Genomic DNA, 20,017 nt, shown 5'->3' with positions numbered 1-20,017 from the left:
AAGCTAAAGTCATAGAAAGAAATCTAAATTGGAATGGACCCCTGGAGGCACAACCCTTTGCTCAAAGCAATGCCAGTCTTCAATAAACTAAGGAGGGAAATTCTACAACTTTAGAAATTTGTTCCAATGTTTATCTTGTGAAAATTTTATTCTTATGTCTAATAAAAACTTCCTTCCTCACAATCTCAGTCCATTGATTCCTACAACCATTCACCTTTTGTGATGAGTCTGATTCCATCTTATTTATAACTCCCCCCCATTAGACTTCTTTACAAATCAATAAAATGCCTTCCACCCACCATCTCCCATGCAAACCCTCTTTTCCTAAAGATTGAAAACTCAGCTTTCTCTGTCTCCCCTCATAAGGGCACTTGCTCCTGCCCTCTAATCATCTTGTTCATCCTCTGCTCAACTTAAATCGGTATTTCAATGTCTTTCTTTTACTGGGAACCCAATATGATGGTTACTTATACAACATAATTTATTTGAACCATATTCTTGCAGAACACTAGGAGGCCAATGAAATGTAGCTGTCTATAGCTACACAACAGCCCAGACTCAAGACACAACAAATTTTCTGAATTTTTACAAGCTAAGTCTTTTTTACCAATTCCTTACTGTCTTTTTTCGCAAAAAAAAAATTTCATGAGAAACAATAACTATGTAGTGTGACTGGAATGCCAAGCAATGGTTCTGAAAGGCCAGCACTGAAATCCAGTTTTAGATACAGTTATTTCCAAAATCCTGCCTTTAGTTCTTCCATGGACTCTGAGATCAGGATAACAGCAGCTGACAGGAAATTACAATGATGAGATGGGTTCATCTCTTCTGTAAACTACTGTTTACACTTTGTGAGTAATTTTTTACACAGTACAGATAGTAGAAATAAAAATTAAAGCTTAAAGGTTGACCTTAAACAGATAATTTCTTACAATTCAGACCCCAGTAGTTAATCAGACTCCCAATGCTGATGGACTCCCCACATTGGGGAAGAGACACCCACATACTGTACTAAAGTGGATCTCTCTTTAAGCTCACAGTGTTTCATTCAAATATATCAAAAGAATACAGATTATTAAAATTCTTCTTGCTATGCTATAGAAAATATAAAAAAAATTTCAAAGTTCAACTAAGTGCATGAAACATTCACTGAGGTCAACTTCATCACATCTCATATGTCTTCCATTATCTAGTACAGATCTAGAAACGCAGTTTCTCTCATTGAGCATGTCCTCACCCAGGCTCAAGCACCAACAAGCAGAGACAAACTGGTAAAATTACTATTCTGGCTGCAGAAATTCAAATGCTGAGTTGGTGCCACCTCAGTTAAAATTTTTGATGGAATCAGGAGATGTGAAATGGACTCTGAGGATAACTGCATAAAGTCCTGACGAGAGTATCAAAATATTAAATATTAAACCCCAAATACTGAAAAAAAAACCCCACAGAAGTACTACTACCCACACTTATCTCTTCAGACAGTCTGAAATAATTTCCATTAACAGCATTACACCTGTAACACTGTTGTTACTATAATGCCACTCACTTTTCAGGCAGAAAGCCTGAGAAAATGCTTCAAAAATACTCTTAATCTAAAACAAGACTGTAACAGAGAGAGAAACTGTAGTTCAAATAAAGTTTTTTCTTTTCAAAAATGAAACTCTCTTGGTCCAGTGTCTCTAGCTGCCTTTGCAGAAAATCAAAACCTATATGCATCCTCTGTAGCAAGCTGCTGGGAGTCATATACTGTAAGTGGTTTAGGAAAATCTTCCTCTCAAGAGAGAAAACAGATTTTGGAAGGCAAGCAAACTTGTACTCAAGATAATGAACTAACTTGTTTCCAAATTCCAAACCAAAGCATTTTATTTCCTTCCTACAAAATCAATTTTGTTCTTCATGGAGTATCTGCTGCAGGAAAGGATGCTGTTCGTGTAATGTATCTTTTTAGTGGAGGTGATTACTTTGGGTACAAAACATCCCCTACTAACATTGTTCCCTACACTAGGTAATACAGACAGTAGAGCTAATCTTCTGTCATCCAGGAAGAATGGCAGGCTTGCTAAACTTATATCATCATCCCCTCTGAAACACAGTAAAAATCACTGTTAGAACTGATAGTTTATTAGATCAAAGGTACCATCAACAATGTCAATTCTGCCTGGTAGTGTTAACAGGAAAATGTTTTACAAGTTCTACCACTGGGCATCCATTTAACTTCCAGCACCAGCTATGCTGTAAAACTGTGCACATAATTTATCTGGCGACCTGTGTGTGTGTGGGAAGCATTATCCAGGCAAAACTTCTCACAGTCTGACAAAATGCTTTGATTTGCACTGTTCAGATGATTGAACAAACAGACTTTAAGCAATCATCGACAATAGTTTTTATCTTCAAACATGTTAAAGTGTAATACTACACGAGAGCAGCCCATTGCCTTAAGAGCAGATTTGATTGAATACAAGTAAGTGGACAATTACTACATTTTAAACTTGTACACATCTTGTCCATTAGGCTTAAGTATTAGTAACGATCACATTTATCTTACACATTTTTAGCAATTTCTCCACAAAACACTCTTAATGCTTCCATGCTAATGTCTTTGCTTACATATAGCTTAAATAGACATTCATTCCAATTAGGCGAAGTAAACAGAAAACCGCCATTCGTAATTTCTCAAGTTACTGTCATCTTTTCTCTTAGGTCATAATCAACAGTCTTCAAACAGTTTCCAGTTTAAGTCTGCTATGTGCAGTTGATGACAGATAGTTGTGGCAACAAATTCTCTTCCCTGCATCACGGCAAAACTGATTTAATAACTCCCCATAATATGCAGCACAATATACAGATAGATGTATTTAATAATAATTCCAACAATGCAGATTTGATAACATGTTGTGTTTCTTTTCAGTGTAAACGTATTGCAACTATTCTGCAAGGCTTCCTATAGCTTAATCCAATATTTCTCTACACTATAAGAAACATTTGATTTATAATAATCTGACACATGCTGTAATGCCTTCCAAAAGACTTACCTCAGATGGAAATATACTCAATAAAATATGATTGTATGAAATATTGCATTGTATTTCATATAAAAACAGAAAGGGATGCTGTTTAAAAACCTGCAGCACATAATATTTTAAAACATTCTGCTTTTATGTGCCTGTTTGTTACTTTTCTTAATTTTTTGAAGATGTGCTTGCCTAGTTTGCAACATTTGTTTTTTCATCGTAACAGTAGCTGATAAAGGCATTTTCTGATGTTTTTTACATAAAAACCACCGTAGTGAAAAAACAGCATGAGCCCTGGGACACCTACCAGCTCCTACTACTCTGCCTCTATGTTCAGCATGTCTTGTCCTTGCCATGCAGCATCCCTTACTACAGATAGACAACATATTGTTAATAATGTCACAAATAACTGTTTAAAGTTTTCTATGCAGCTGCTGAAAGAATTCAGAGGCAACTTCAAGACATAGAGAGTTAAATGTCGAAGCTGTTTTTCCTATTTTGCTCTTCAAAACCCTAAACTGGAAAATCCCTTGAGTGAAAAGTCAGAGAAAGGCTACTATCCCTTCTAGGGTTAAAAGATGCTTTTGTAAGATTTTTAGGTCAGATTAACCTTTTGCTCACAATAGGGCTGGTTATTGGTTTTATTTTTTACTGTCTTTAACACAGGTAAAAAAATCAATATGAAGCGAGACAAAGGGCTCTGGAGGCCCTGGCTGCACCAGCTTTTGGTTTGGCTCATACACAATCCTACAACATGCTGAGGCTGGGAAGGATTAGCCTGCTTGTGTTGAGTAAACCGATGATACTCAATAAACAGTTTCTGTTGTAAACCCCTTAGGACGTGCAAAGCCACACTAGTTGGCATTAGACCAGATAAGCTGCCGAACCAGCTGTAATCTCATTTAGACCTGAGCTGATCCTCCTGTCCTTTCATTCCACAGGATCAAAGCAAACCACTGAGGAGGCAGCTGTATTATAGCAGCAGTGCTTGCTGGATGCGGCAAACATTTCATAAATTCCTCTCCTTGAAGCAAGGCTGCACATAATCTACCCAGAGCCAGTTCAATCAATGGATTTCTGAATTCATTAGTCTTATTATTACAGGGTAACTGTTTTCTCCACATAGTGTGGTAGCTGTTGCAAGCCAACTTTGCAAAACAGCTCTTATTGCTGACCATTTCTTTCTGGTAATGTGCCTTTGCATTTTTGCAGTGCCACATGAAAATGATTTAAATCACTTTAATGCAGTATTTTTTTTAAAGACTAGAAATAAAACCAATTCACGAATATTCAAGTAGGAAGCCTTGAAATATAGTACATCCTTCCAAGCATAATTACTGGCTACCTGTTTGAATGCTTCCATGCATCGGTAATAATGACCAATGTTTTCTGAGCTCAAATGATAACAGCAAAAGCAGAGATTATATCATTGTAGCAGCATAAATACAGACAAAAAATACAGATGTGAAAGGAGCAAATCTAAGAAAAAGATCTGTATTTGCCTGTTACTCTCTGAAATTAAAAAGAAGAAATATTTTCATTGTTGAAGAAATTAATAGCACAACTTAGGAAAACCAGAAAACCACATAAGCAACAATTCTTTTTAAACTAAACAAAAATGAAAACCAAGACACTGGATCAAATAAGACTAGAGGGTGCAACATTCGATTTCTGTACCACATTTGGAGTTTTCACTCTAGTTGCAATTAGATAAAAAATGTTATAGTATAACCTTAGAGCTTTAGAAGAACAGAAAGTGTAATGCAGAAAATACATTAACTGATCCATTTCTCACCAATGAAGTCTGCAATATAGCACATATTCACAGATACAAAGTAAAATTACCTTTGTTACTTACATTGGAATAAGGAGAATATAATTTTTTTCAGTCTTTTTAATTACTAATTACATTAATCATTAATGTAAAGACCTAAGTTTTCTGATACAGCTGCATTGGGAAAAAAAAGAAAAAGGATGTAATAAGAATTATGCACCACAATAGCATTTTTTAGGTCATATACAAGTAACATTACTGATTCTTGGATCACTCCTTGAAGAATGTGTAGTAGCCAGAGAACTAAGTTTGGTCTGAAAAATAGCAAAGGCCAGGTAACCCTAATAGTTAAGGTAGAAATAGCAGTACTTGTGACTTACTGTTACTTGCAGCCAGTATAAATATGCAATACATTCATGCACAAACTGAAAAGTCAGGAAGAGACCTCACAGAGAAGTGCTCTGAGTTTAGAGTGCACAAGATCTGTATCATCTTTGGAGGCACACTCTACCCTACACTGCACAGATCTATCGAGCCTCTGTATCTGGCTGCTCATGTTTTTGTAAGAGTATAAAAAAAAGTCCATGTAATAAAAAGCTTCAATGAAGTACAATAAAATCAAAGTTTAACACATGCAAATGATTTTTAACGGATTACAGAGAGATGTTTAGTATGAAACCTTTTCAAGAACTACAGCACAGATGTGCTAGAGCATGTCACAAGCAGCTGGCAAAGATGCACAAAAGGTATTCGCACCTATCATCTACAGATGTGTAAAAAACTCACCACACTTCCCTTCCTCAATCACTTAGAAACCATCTGATGTGCCAGTTAATGATTCCCCTCTCTCCACTTCATTCTTCAGACATAAAGGGGTCCCATTTAACATAATCACTTAATAACAGCAAAGTGATGGGTATCAGAACCCTAATTCTTCTAATATTTGCAAAATCCAGCTCTTTGTAATAATAATAACACCATGATAGCAAACTGTAAAACTGTGTAATTATACTTTAATTGTATTGTGAGGCATGCATTAATCACAAAGTTTAAGTACCAAGGATGGAATTATAATAATTCTGTAAAACAAATTTAAGCTAGCTAAGTAGGTCAGAACCACTAGCATGCAACAGGAGACCTCTGGGAATTTATCAGTTAATGGCTATTTATGTGCAAATGAGTGCCCTCCAACCCTCCCAAATCCTGTGTAGCTGAAGGGTATTTCTGTTAACCAGGAGCATGCTTAACTGCTGAGGCATAAATTAAACCATTTATTGGAATGATTTTAATTCTTCTCTCCCCCCACCCACTCTTACTACTCCCCTCCACCCTCACTAGCAGCACAATTTACAGTATTAATTTACATGGAGATAGGATTGCTGAAGAGTTTTCAGAAATTACTCTATTTCAAGATAGTGCAGGAAAAAGAGAGAGAACAGGAAAAAAAAAGAGGAGCTAGAGACAAACTTTTAGTAAGAGACAGCAGCAATGCTACACTTAATCTTCAAATCTTCTGGAAGGCAGGTTGAGCTATTTGAAATTCCAGAGGTTCAGTATCACAGCAGTGCAGTGGAAACCCTTTCATAATGAACTTTAATGAAATGAAAGTCTGTTTTACATCTTCATAGAATCTTTCAGGTTGGAAAAGACCTTTAAGACCATTAAGTCCAAACATTAACCCAGCACTGCCAAGCCCACCACCAAACCATGCCTGCAAGTGCCACATCTTTTTTTAAATACCTCCTGGGCAGCCTGTTCCAGTGCTTGACAGCCCTCTCCATTAAGAAATTTTTCTTAATATCCAATCAAAACTTTCCCTGGTGCAACTTGATGCCATTTCCTCATCTCCCATTCTAAACTTGGAGAAGACAATGAAGCTCAAGGGGGACTGCATCCCCTGTATTTTCTGTCGTTATGTTCAGACTGTATACATGTCAAAGGTTTTCCGTCAAGAAAGAAAACAACAATTTTTTTGGCTACAAGAAAAAACACCTTCAATTTTTGAGTTTGACTTGGAAAAAGCTAGCTATTTTTCATGTCTTAGGAAAATAGATACCTTTACAAACTACTCGGAATCAAGACGTATTGAATTTTCACTGTGATGTAAAATGGGGATGATTTACAGACAATATAAGTGATTTCTCAACAGTTATAATCATAGCAGTAATTCAGTACAGCAAGGCAAGATAATGTAAGCATAACCTCAAGATTCATTTTTGGGCTTATAATTTCATATGCTTGGGGTTTCTTTTTCGTCTAAGTGCATGCACACATTTTCTTGCAAAGCGTAGGGTCCCAGAACAATAAAAGAGTAAAAATTTGATTATGCAAGCATCAATTAACCACAGCTCCCAGTTACCCTAAACAGGGTCACATCTCCCCAATGCCTAATAATTACATTGTAAAATCCCCTGATTGCCTGAATGTATTCACTCTCCCTATGATGTTTGGATGATCATGGTTGTGTTATAGTTAATTATTATTTAAGAGATGATCACAGTACATTACTTTCTCGTGTCATCTTTGCACCTAATATACAACTACACATAAATGTAACACTCTGGACAAATACACACCGTTTTTCCTCACCAATTCAAGCTGTTGTAGAATACCTTTTAATATATATAGGTGTGGTGTGAATCAGAGGAATTCTCTGGGAGCAAATCTTTAGCAGCACTAAAATATTCTTAATAGGCAGATACATGGCACACTTACTGAAGTACTTCCAAAGGCACATCTCCAATAGCTAATCAATATATTCCTGTCCAGGAAAACAAAAGAATATAAATGAAAATACTCGGTTTTATTCTTGTGGTTGACTTCTGTAAGGGAAACAAGACAGCAAAAAGCAGTAGAAGGAAACCTCATTGTCCTGGCAAGCACATCTGTTCTTGCCTATTCTTCCCTTGTCCTGCCCCTCAGTAAAGGATGACACATCCCTGGCAGCAGGATGCTCCTGCTGCGTGCATAATAGCTGCTGTGGCTGCCTGTGCAGCCCCTGCATTACCATGGAGAGAACCAGGATCTTTCTGCCTCTTAACATGCATTTGCAAGCACACACATTAAACCAGACACTTCACACAACTTTTTGATAACAGCCAGAAATTAACGAATGAACAGAACTATCCGACCAAAAATAAGTTCACTCCTGTATTTTCAGAAGCATTAGCACATCTGCATTATCAGAGCCTGCAACAAGCCCACAGTTACCTCCCCATTCCCTACAGTGAGAGGCTGCAGCCTTGATTATGTCTGTACCTTACAGCCATTGGCAGGGGCTCAGTATTGCCCTAAGGCTTTAATTAACCTCTATTAGAGATAAACAAGGCCTTCTGGTTGTAAAAAAAAGGAAGGAATAGACTACCTTCAGCTTATCACACAACTAAGGAAACCATAAACTGCTTTTACCTTTCTCTACTTGCTCCTCCCCAAAAAAATGTCAGGAAGCGGTCCCCACAAGATCCTGAGATGATGCACAATGTATATATTGCAAAGTATGCTCTCCTGTTCCCAGTTTATTTTTAGGGAGGATATGGTGGCCTACTATTTCAGGCTCATTTCCCACTACACACATTTTCACTGTCCCTGTTTTAGTGCCACTGTAAAGAAAGCTGGAGCAATTTAGTCATTGGCAATTAGTGACACTTGGACTTGCTCCAAGCCAAATAAAACATGGCAATGCATACCTGCATGCCCTGTATCAAAGTCTAAAAAAGCATTTGCAAAGTAATTTTCTAGACAGATTTCAAGACTCAAACACAAAACCACCAAAACCCCATCACCCTTTTCAGCAGGGCCACTGCCCTGTGCCTACAGTAGAAGCCAACCTTACACTCCCTCCCCAGAAATTCCAACAAGTAGGATACAGTAGCACTAAACAGGTTCAATTTTTCTGCCCCAATAGAACATGGAAATTTTAAAAAAGCTCCAAAAAAAAAGAAAATAAGTAAGTTTGATTCCACAAGTCTCTCTAAAAGCCTGCAAGAGTGCTACCCTTGCAGGCTACTCTAAATAACCACACTAAACTTCTGTCCAAAATGAAGCCAATTCTGTCTTCACTGGTATGAAGAACAGCAGAAAACCTGTAACATCCTTTTACATACTGGGTAACTACTAGCATGTCTCCCCTCAACTCTTCCTAGCTTGAATCACTTTCATCAAACTTATACAAACTGCCTACTCTAGTCATTCACTTCTGTGACTCTCTCCAATTTTCAATTTATTCATAAATATTTTGGATAAACTGACATATCCAGAACTGCATAGAGAACACTACAGCTAAAGACAGAATAAGCAGTTCTTCTCATCTTCAGTTTTATTAACACACCTCAAAACAATATTTAAATTTTTTTGGTTTTTTTCTCAAATATAGTCTAGGTCCTGCTTCCTAATATCCTACAGGCTCTGTGCATAAGAAAGTCACTGTTAAAAGTCAGCCAATAGATTTCAGTCTAACTTCAGATTTTCTTGCAAATACTATTGTCTTAGAAACTCACATAAATAAACATCCTGTAAACAGAGGTGAAAGCATAAGAAACAGGTTCACCTCCCACTCCTTGTAAGACACAAGGGAATCCACTTCACAAACAATTCTGACTCACTAATAATTTCAGCTTTCTCCCTGCACTAGCCAGAAACTGTGCAGGGATAATACTGGATCTTGCAGGAATCTGTGCTGAGCAAGAAAAAAAGTGTACAAGCTAAGGCAGAAATGGGGTAACAGCTATGGCAGCTGTTTTTCAACCAACCCCAGATGTGGAAATGCCCTGTTTCTCTCACCTCCCCATACTTTGACAATACAGCTGCTACATCAAGCATTGTATGCTATACTTGCATGTGTCCTTCCTAATTTCAGTACTTGGCCTTCACTACTTCCTCTTTTTGATGATAATTTATTTCAAACTATCAAAGTAATTTTAAGTTCTGGTTTTGTTTTCCATTTGAACACAGAGAAACACCCTCTAAGTTCTGGCTACATACAAACTCAATTACTAACACTTCTTCATCTAGTACAACTAGTTGTGCTAAACAATTCTTCATTTTCAGTGATCTCAACTGAACGAATGCCATTAAACACTGATAATACTAAGATTACAGAAGTAACACTGGCGCCTTACACTACTGATGATTTTTATGAAAATCCCTCTCATTCCGATGGACTCACACCATTTTACAGAAAAACTGCACTTTTACGGCTGTGGTGCTTTTTTTGTTTTGGGTTTGTTTTTTTTTTTATTGGTTAGGATACCCAGGAATGAGTACACTAGAAGTTGTTTTACACCCAAGAAGAAATTCAATCATAAGCAAAAGCCTCCTAGGGGATGAAGAATCAAACAGTATGTACCCAAAAAACAGAAAAACACTAAAGAGTAAACAGAAAATACAGCATGTATTGAGATTCATCCCTTCTCTTCACTTGGTCATTGCTTTCAAGAGAACACACCAAATTGTTTTTGCTGATTAGACAGTCCCAGAAGTTCGTAGCAAGAGAAGTTGATGCTCGTAGGTTACAACTGTCAGTAACGGGATCTGAAACAAATTTGGAAAAAATGAAGCAAGTGGCTATTTCTCATCACTGTAGCTATTACCCAGTTTTTAAAGTATGAATGATGGTGGGGGGTAACTAAACCCAAAAGCTTGTTCTACGGAACCACTGAACTGAATCTTTCGAAACGGCAACAAAGTGCTACGATCTGTGTTGTGTCCAGCAGCCAGCAGGTGCTTTCATTGCTTTTCATTTTACTCCATTAGGACAAGTATATTCATCTGCTCAGTTAGCATAAGGATTCTCCTTGGAGTTGGTTCAGATTTTTTCCTCTACTTTAAAGGTCAACTTTCTTTAAAACATATAGGCACAAATTAATTCTCCTCTCCAGAGAGATCAACTCCCTTCACAGGGGCTAGCAATGGAGACAACAGTGCAAAGGGAAATATTCTGGGTGAAGCAGAGCCAGATGTGTCTGGTTCAGTGCACATAATTAACTCGTCTTAACATTCTCAACACACCCAAGACAGTGGCTTGCTCTTGTCCCAAAACGTACCCTTGCTATTTGATCAGCCAGGTTTCTGGTTCTCTGCTAAGAGCCCAGAAACAGCCAGGCACAGCTGGGCACTTGGGCAGCTCCCCGGGCGCTGCCTCCATCCTCCCGCACCAGCTGTCAGTAGGAGGCAGCATTGGCTCTGCCAGCAGCAGCTCTGCACCGCAAAGTACTGGGGAGCGAGCTTCATTCTTCTGTCATTATATAAGCAAGATGACACTGTTCTCTAATCCAGCCAAAGCTGATAAGTACCATCAACCTGTCACTTCCTACATTTCAAATTCTAACATTGCAGCATCAAAGAGTTTTTACATTTCGATTTCTTTTGCTGGCAGCGGTCGGTAGCCTCTCATTCTCCCACGGTGTTCTAATGCAGCATTTGCACACCGGGGTTACTCCCAGCCTGAATAGCAGGTCATCCCCTACTCACTGAGCTCATCTGCGGCCCATGTGCTAGGCAATTTAGATCCAATCAGCCCTTATTTAGCTCAAGAGTAATGAGCAGCATAGTGACACAGACTTAAGCCTGACCCTCAGGACACTGCTCATCAAGCAGTAAAACTGTGACAAAATCATTCATCTTCCACCCGCTGGCAAGAAATAATACTCGCACTCACTGTATTACTTTTTCAAGACATAGAAAAAAAAAAAGGTCCTGAATTTTCATGATGTGAGACATTAATTTGCAGAAAGCTGAATTCCCTTAAACCCCCCTGTTGCTATGAGCTCACCAGGGGGAAATAGGCCTTAGGAGACTGAAATGGAATAAAGAAAATTGCTTCAGCTTTCTGTTCATTTTAAATAAGCCTTAAATCTGACATGAGATATCCTAAAGAGAGAAGAAATATAGATCTTGTAAGGTAACGAAGAAACAATCAAAATTAAGAGATTAGAAGGCTACTTGCATATAATGATTTTATTGGCAAAAATATTTCTTTTGTTTAACATCCACAACAAAAACAAATTCTCTATATGAAAAGCCATTCTCACACCTCATGTGAAGAATAAAAGGAAAACCAAGAGGAAAGTTAATTTGGGGGAAACAGTTTCCGAAGTGAGGCACTTCCATCAGAAAACAAATCTGTGCTTTATGTCCTTCAGGGAGTATGTTTTTCTCTAAACAACTGCAGGGTCCCAAGCAGCAGGTTCTCAGTCCACCTGGATATGATTTTACTTTTTTTCATGGATTTACTTCTTCACAACAGAAGTCCTGTACTGCTGTCTGGTAGGCTACAGAAAGCTTATCTAGATTAATTTTTGGTAGATAAAATGGATACAACGGATGGAACACAAAAAGTGTTCCCATCTATAGCACTGGAGACTGAATCGTGTATCTTCATTATTGATGTCTGAGTACTAGACTTGAGTTTCTTTAGCTTTGGGTGTCAGGACTGACTTTTTTTGGGCATCAACAGTTAGAAGTTTTTTTTATAGCTTTTGTTGTTTCAGTTTGTTCTTAAAGTGATTCTAGAATAGAACACAGTAGAATAGAACATTGCATTAAGAAGGGACCTAGAATGACTATCTAGGCCAACTGCCTAAACAATTCAGAGCTGATCAAGAGCTAAAGCAAATTATCAAGGGCATTGTCCAATTGCCTCAAACATTGACAGGCTTAGGGTATCAACCACTTCTCCAGAAAGTTGGTTCCAGTGCTTAACCACTCTTTCAGTAAAGAAAAGTTTCCTAATGTCCAGTCTAAGCCTCCCCTGATGCAGCTTTGAACCATTCCCACATGTCCTATTAGTGGAGCCCAGGCAGAAGAGTTCAGTACCTCCTTCTCCACCTCCCCTTCTCAGGAATCTGTAGAGAGCAAAGGGGTCACATCTCAGCCTCCTCTTCTCCAAACCAGACAAACCCCAAAACCGCAGCCACTCCTCATAAGGACATACCTTCCAGCTTTGTCCCCAGCTTTGTTGCCCTCCTTCTAAGGCAGATGCTCCTATTATACCTTAAACATCAATGTGAAATTCATGTTGATCAATTGTTCAACTTTCACATGTCCACCCACCAATTCAAGAAAATGGAGGCTGAATAGGGGAAGTGAATATTCTTGCAAACCTGAACCAGTGCTAGACATATACAGGAATGTTCTATAAGTGAAGTATTAGGTACACATTTCCAGTGCACGCTGCTGTCTCATTTCATTTCTTTGCACAGTAATACTCTCAGAGCAAAGGAGAAACAATCAAAACACATATCAGTTTTAGCTAGTCAACTTTGAAGGTCAGAATACAAGGGACAGAGATGTAAAACTTTTTTTTATTCCAATAAAAACTGGAAAAAATCTAAAATCCTACAAAGTAAGAAGAAGAAAAGAAAATGCATTATTTTCAACTCAAATAAAAACCTGGGAAAAATCTCAAACCCCACAAAGAAAGAAGAAGAAAAGAAAATTCAATTTTAATTACCACAGCCACACCTTAAGGCAACAACTGTAGCTAGGAACACACACTGTATTCCTTGAGAAGGTGGTAACAGATTATTTTTAAGGATTTAGACACAGGAAACCTCTCAAAATGCTGCTATATTCTAAAGCAATGCTTACTTCTTATGCATTAGAGAATTTAGAGACTAGATTTTCATTACATTAATCTAAATGCCAGTTTTGTTAATGGAATACCTGAACTTCAAAAAAAAACCCAGTAAAAATACTTTAGAAGACAGGTCAAGTTAGCGTAGCAAGACATGCTTGCTTCCTAAGCATATTTGTTGTAAAGTGAAAAAGGAAGGATTTATTTCCTTTTTTCTGCACAGGTAGACAAAGTTCAGAGTAACTTTCAGTGGTCGTTCATTAAGTCTGGGAGCTCTTAGAGCTAAACTAACATCTTCTGACTCTCAGTTCAACAGCTTAGTCACAGAGTTGCCTTCTGTGCTTATCAGGACATCACAGCCGGTAGCTCTAAATATCCTCACAGGATGGGATGGGTAAGAGAAGACTCATGATCTTCCAAACTCTTCTGAATACAGTTTTCAGAAGCTCAACATCAGAAAAAAGATTTTACAAAGACTAACACTGTAACCCCTGAGGGGGAAGAAAAGAAGGAGGGAGGACCTTTTTATTCTCCTCCTGAGCTTATCTACTAACTTACACAGTAACAGAGAGGGGGAGAGATGCTTCTGTTGGTCTCGAAAAAGCTTCCCACAGGCTGTTTTGATGGCAAGTATAACGCAAAAAAAAAATTACAAATGACTATACATTTCCATAGCAAAGATATACTGGATAATCCATTCCTATTGTGATTTCTCTCACAACCTCAAGGCTAAACACACTCTAACAGATAGAAACATCCAGTTCTCCTGTTACCTGTGGCCCAATTATTAATGTAACTTTTTACTAGAAACAGGTTTACTTGGTTAATGTTCCTGTAAAGCTTATGAAATTTACACACTGAAATTTTCAAAAATGAGCAGAAAAGTGCAAATGGGCACAAATACACAAGAACTGTTTTCGACTAAAATTACCATTTATTATGGTATTAGGTTAGTGGTACTTCCCATTTCTCCTATGGGAATCAGTACCGAGTCTCCCTGAAACCAGGTAAAGATGATTGGAGCACAGCAGTGATTTTACACCTGGGCATGTACTCACATTTTATAGTCCTGTAACTCTGTGCTAGCACTCAACAAAATCCAAATGCCAGGATGACAATAATAAGAGAAAGCTCATGTCAAAGCAATACCCCATAACAATACAAGGCATTTTAGCATGTTTCAAACACTACTTTTAAGAATAACATACTGCAGTGCCAGCACCTACAGACAAATTTCTCTGAGTCTTGTATCCATTTTTACAGCAAGTTCTGTCAAATCCATTTAATGCCTGTATTTTTATCAACCTAGGGCTTCTTTTTGTACTAGGAGGCACTCAGATGACAGATTGTGCTACAGATTTGGAACAAATGAAAGCACACATGGGCAAACATCCTGCATTTACCTTTGAGTAAAAAAAAAAAAAAAAAAAAAAGAAAAAAGAAAACAAAACAAAAAATCAGGATTCTAAACCACTGCTTAAAAACAGAAACAAAAAATAAAGAAAAAAACTTATGCCTAAGATACAAGCTGAATGCTCCAAGTGAACATAAGAAGGAAGCACTTCACATTTTGATTTAGGGGAGTTTCTCGATTATTTACTCTTTATTTTACATGCTATTAAAAAGGAGACTGTATTAAAATACAATCTTACACTTCAGAGTGAATCTGACTATGAAGATCAAATACTTGCAAGTGCCAGCAAGTAGCATCTTGATTCCAATTATCCACTCACCACATATGAAAAACTGATAAAAATGAGTTCTCCTGCCAAGACATAGTTCTATTTAAATATATGGATACCAAAATAATCATAATGGTAACAATCAATAAAAAAGTGGTTTAAGAAACCTTATTTAAAACAGTCTAAGCATAGGTAAATACAACAATCAAAAGCTACCAGTACTTTTCTAGCAGACAAGAAAAATACAAGAAAAAGCTGGAAAGGGTTATTTTAAAACACTGTAGTGTAAAAATGGTGAAGGTGGGGGTCTCCTTTCAGATGTCTTTTAAGAAAAAAGAAAGAAAGAAAACAAGTGCACTTTCAAACCCTTGTATGCCACATTTTAGCCCAGAGCAAGTTTTCACTGCTGTGTTACAAACCCTTGAAAATAAAGGTTTATAATGGAAATGCTGACAGGCCCTTAACCATAGCAGCATGAATAGCTATAATTAAAGAAGAGCTTTTGGCTACACCTCACTCTGAAAATGAAAGACTAGAATTTTTACAGTATAGTCAAATAAAAACAACTGGGAAACCTGGAATGAGATTCCAGCAATCCAACAAGGTATGCTAAAGGGGACTGCTAAAACTATTTGACATTTTAAGCTTTAAATATTGAGGCATTTAGTTAACACAACCAAGTCAGTATTTTCATAATGCTACTTAATCAGAAATAAAGAATGCTCCTGTGAGCCATCATCTGGGGTTAGCAGAAAGTAACACATGAAGTTATTATTTCCTAACAGCCTAGAGGGAGCTGCTTGTCTCTTTAATCAGTGATCTCACTTCCTTCCTACCTGTAAATTCCCTGTCAAACAGCTATAAAATTATTAGGAGTGCAGTGTACAGAATAATTACATTTATGAAAGGCCTACTATCTTTTATCAGCCTGGATTCTAAAAACAAGCATATCATCCTTTTCTGAGTTTGAAAACAGACCAGGCCTAATCAGTCTGGTAAAGTTAGTAATATTTTAACATCTGGTTAGCACAAAGTCATCCATATCTTCTGAACCGAAAAAGTGGGTTTAGTGTTGTTTTATTTGCATGGCAAGAGAGGACTGTTTTCAGTGAGTCTGTCAAAGCAGGAAAATCACTAACATTTTCTTGTTCCATATAACCTGAAGATCAAAGTGTTTTGTAAGTGTAAAGGAATTTAGTTCCTCTGTAGATGGGATAAATAGGTTGGTAACAGTAACCAAATGTATAAATACAGACCTTGAAAAAAAGAACTGTTAAAAGCAAGGCTCTCAAAATCTCTCTCAAATCAATTACTACTATTTAAGCATATTGGTAATTCAAATATTTCAGCAGAACTACTTTTTGTAAGAAAAGGTACCAATACTGTCCTGTCCCTTGTGCCTGATGACCTGAGAAGTCTAGATTGAACTTCCATGCCCTCTTCTCTGTGTTAAAAGAGGGCCACATAACTCCCAGTCCTGGAAAGCTTAAAAATAATGCCAAGTTATAAAATAGGCAATTTTCTTACCAGTCTCAAATTTCTCCCTATTTCATCTTTAAAAACAACACAACAAATGCTGTGTATTAGCTAATGGAGAAAATGTCAAAGTATTTTTGAAGTCTCCAATTTATTCCAGGAAATACATTCAGTTGAACTGAAATAATAAATAATAAATCAACTAAACTTAGTTTTGTGCTTCATCTTTTTTCAAAAGACTGCCAGAAAAACAGTTGTCTTTGGATCCATAAGCTATTGACAGCTGCAGTCAAACTACTAGACAATAACAAAGAACCTAGTTAAAGAGAGATCTTGCATATGGGTCTCAGTATTCCTATTATGCACTCTTCCACAGCTCTTTACACATATTTCAGTCTTGCACATTTGAAGTAATGGCAGATCAATAGCTGCCTCTTAATATCTTATGAAAAAAAAGCAGTTTGGGCTTCAAACTGGAGGACTGCTTCTCAAAGGCATCAGTAGACAAAAAAATATGCTTATTGAAGGGCACAGTGGATGTTGAAAAATGAACTCGTACATCAAAGCAAAACTGCTTGAAAGTGGTAAAATATGATTTCCTTCTTTCCTATCGAACCCCAGACAAGTATTTAAAATCTCCTTAACTGTAGTATTTGAATGCAACCTTGGTGAAAGAGAAAAAAACAGAAAAGTCTTAAAAACAGAATATATTCAATAAAGAAACAAAACCAGAAAAACACCACCCCCCAACGTATGTAATTGATACAGACAATTTCTAAGTTTCCTGTACCAAAGGAAAGATGACATTGTCTGAAATAGTAGCAATTGGATGACTTCCTAAAGAGACACTAATTCATAACAAAATATCAGATGTCAAACCTAATCTCTTGAAACAGTAAGGAAACATTTCAAAGATTCTATATGCACTGAAGTATTGGTAGATTCTGAAATTTAACATATCATTTGCAGTCCTTCAGAGATTTCTCTTTCCTTTTACTCAATTTTGGTAAAAAAACTACAGTTTCACCCTAAAAACAAAATGTTAGTCTATATACACAATTTAACTAAATAACTTACCGAAGTCTGGCTAGAATAACCTGAAGAAAATTCAGAACCATGCTCAGCTCAGCTCCTCGACATGCAGGCAGCAGCATAGTAAAGCCATCATTTAGCAACTTTTCCTCAGAAAGGCTCAAGTAGCAGCTGGTCTCAAACGCTTCCTGGACGCCATCAATGTAGGTTGAAAGTAGAGTCCAGAGATTTTGTCTCTGTGTGTAGTCATTTTTGGTTACTAAAAACTCCTTTGCCTTCTCACGGAAAGCATTTGAGGTTTTCTCAGCTAGGACACTAATGTCCATGTTCTTCTCAACATAAATTAAAAGGAAAGCAAAATGACCTCTCCAGATGAGAGTTCTCCGAGACATGGTGATGGAGGATGGAGTCAGGAAATCCAAAAGGTCCAACACCCGACTCACTATATCTTCTGTCTCCGCAACAATTGCCAGCATGAGGAAGAGGTTAAAAAAGTTCTGCAGCCCCACTTCTGTCAGCTCCTGCATTCTTTTCCGATGGAACTTGGAATAAATTCTACATTAGAAAATCAAAAAAAAAAAACAAAACAGGAAAGAGAAAGTTTCTTAAAATATGAAATTTTTACCTTCTTGAGTGACTAAAATTATATTTTCATGCTTTTAGTCTACAGTTGTCCCTGTCCAGTAACCCTTAAATATTAAATACTCATTTTTCTCAATACTCTTATAGCTACTAGAACAAACACGCTCTTTCAGCTTCTGCTCCTAATTTAAAGCGCACATTGTTTCCAATCAGAGGTGCAGCCTAACCCTTCCCCCTTATCCAACCTCCAGTACCAAGCTGAATGCATTGTTAGGAGTAAACTCTCTCTACTCTGTCCGTGATGGGTGTTCCTCTGTACTGTGCCCTCAAATAAATCAAGTTTAGCCTATGATGGCTCCTAGGAAAGAAAGTTGTCAAGTAGCATCTCTTTGCAACAGCAAAGCATTCCTGTACACCAACTTCTTCCCTGGAAACTTCTTCATTTCCACGTGAAAATCAGCTACTGGTTTCTGTTGTTATGCTACAGTGCCACAACTTCTGTGATCAAAGTCGCACCTACCAAACCATCACTACAGTAAAAGGAAGATTTCTGACAGAAAACTCCTTTTCTTCACAATGCTTTGCCACAATCTGTATCAACCTGTACTGCACACCTATGGTATGGACCGGGGACTAGAGGTTTGAAAGAAAACAGAGAAACTGAGGCATTTGGAAGAGAAAACACCCTCCAGACAAGAAGATGTTATGAAACTTTATCTATATTGCTTATAGGACAGTGCTCAAGTCATACAAAGCTGATGGTGGTAAGCATTTGAAATGGTTGACAAAAAGGAAAAAGCTTATACAAAGACATCTTTTCTGTGACCTTTGCTCGGATGCAGACTTTTATTTAAAAGTCACCATTCCTACAACAGAGGTATAAGATGAAAATGGATTGCTTAACTTTTTGATTTTTGTGTTTAAAACTTTGGACATATCTTTCACCTTTAATTTAAAATAAGTTCTACATACAGTAGTTAAACATCCATAAATGCTGTTTTCCTATTCTGTCACCTGGAAAATAGTTGGAAATGGTGTTGAGGTTATCAATTCTAGCCAACAAAAATTACAGCAATTCCAATTAATGTTGTTTAGTAGTAAATTACTACTGACAGGCATTTATGTTTTTCATGCATCAATTAATGCTTGGCTAGCTGCTGAAAACAGAGTTCATCCCAAAATCATAACTGTAGGCTGTTAAACTTTGCTACTTGTGTAATTGATTTTTTCAAGGTAGAAATGATGAATACTGGTTGAGCAGACTGATGATCTGTGTGTTGTGTATTATTATTCCCCCTCCTAAACTAGGGAATATAAAGAGCTGTAATAGCACAAAAATGTAAGTATTATTTCATTTCAGAAAGAACAGAGTTGGCTAATCAAGATTAAAAAAAAAAGCAAGACACTCATACAGAATCCAACAACGTATTTGTTCCTACATAGTTGCAGTGATTTATAAACCCAAACTTTAGTGACTACAACTTGGGAAGTGTACACAGACATTAGGTATCCTGTTCTTTTCTGATAGCCAAGATAACCCTTCTTTCTTGGAAGAAAAACACCATATAACTTTGTAAGGTATGTATACACTTGGGCATTTTTTAATGTTTATTGCTTGCATACATGAAGATCTTACTAATGCTTAATAAAGTTTTAATGAATTTTATTAATACTTAAAAAATCTTTAAAAAAACCTCAAAACCCTTAACCAAAAAACTATTTTCTTCTTCTCTAATGAAAAAAATTTAACAAGTCTGTACTAATCATTACAAGTGCTATCTTACTGCCATAAGAAAAGTCTCACAGATTCAGCAAGCATCTAAAACATCATGAGTTTCACATAAAGCATATATATTTTATGGTTTTTTTATATCATGACTGACTGCAC

The 20,017-nt window shown here is 37.1% G+C and overlaps 1 protein-coding gene across 2 annotated transcripts in view; it reads right to left on the bottom strand.

Annotated features, from left to right (window-relative positions):
• The window catches only part of MMS22L (MMS22 like, DNA repair protein), a 90,426-nt gene that overhangs the window by 38,336 nt on the left and 32,073 nt on the right, over nucleotides 1–20,017 (bottom strand). For both annotated transcript variants that reach the window (XM_085056297.1, XM_085056298.1), the window contains one exon: nucleotides 17,593–18,102. In XM_085056297.1, the coding sequence (XP_084912423.1) occupies nucleotides 17,593–18,102 (510 nt within the window). The remainder of the gene's footprint in view (nucleotides 1–17,592; nucleotides 18,103–20,017) is intronic.

The sequence above is a fragment of the Lichenostomus cassidix genome, chromosome 3 (genome assembly GCF_008360975.1).
Source record: "Lichenostomus cassidix isolate B80296 chromosome 3, HeHo_3.0, whole genome shotgun sequence".
Lineage (NCBI taxonomy): Eukaryota > Metazoa > Chordata > Aves > Passeriformes > Meliphagidae > Lichenostomus > Lichenostomus cassidix.
This window is presented reverse-complemented; position numbering and strand designations above follow the sequence as displayed.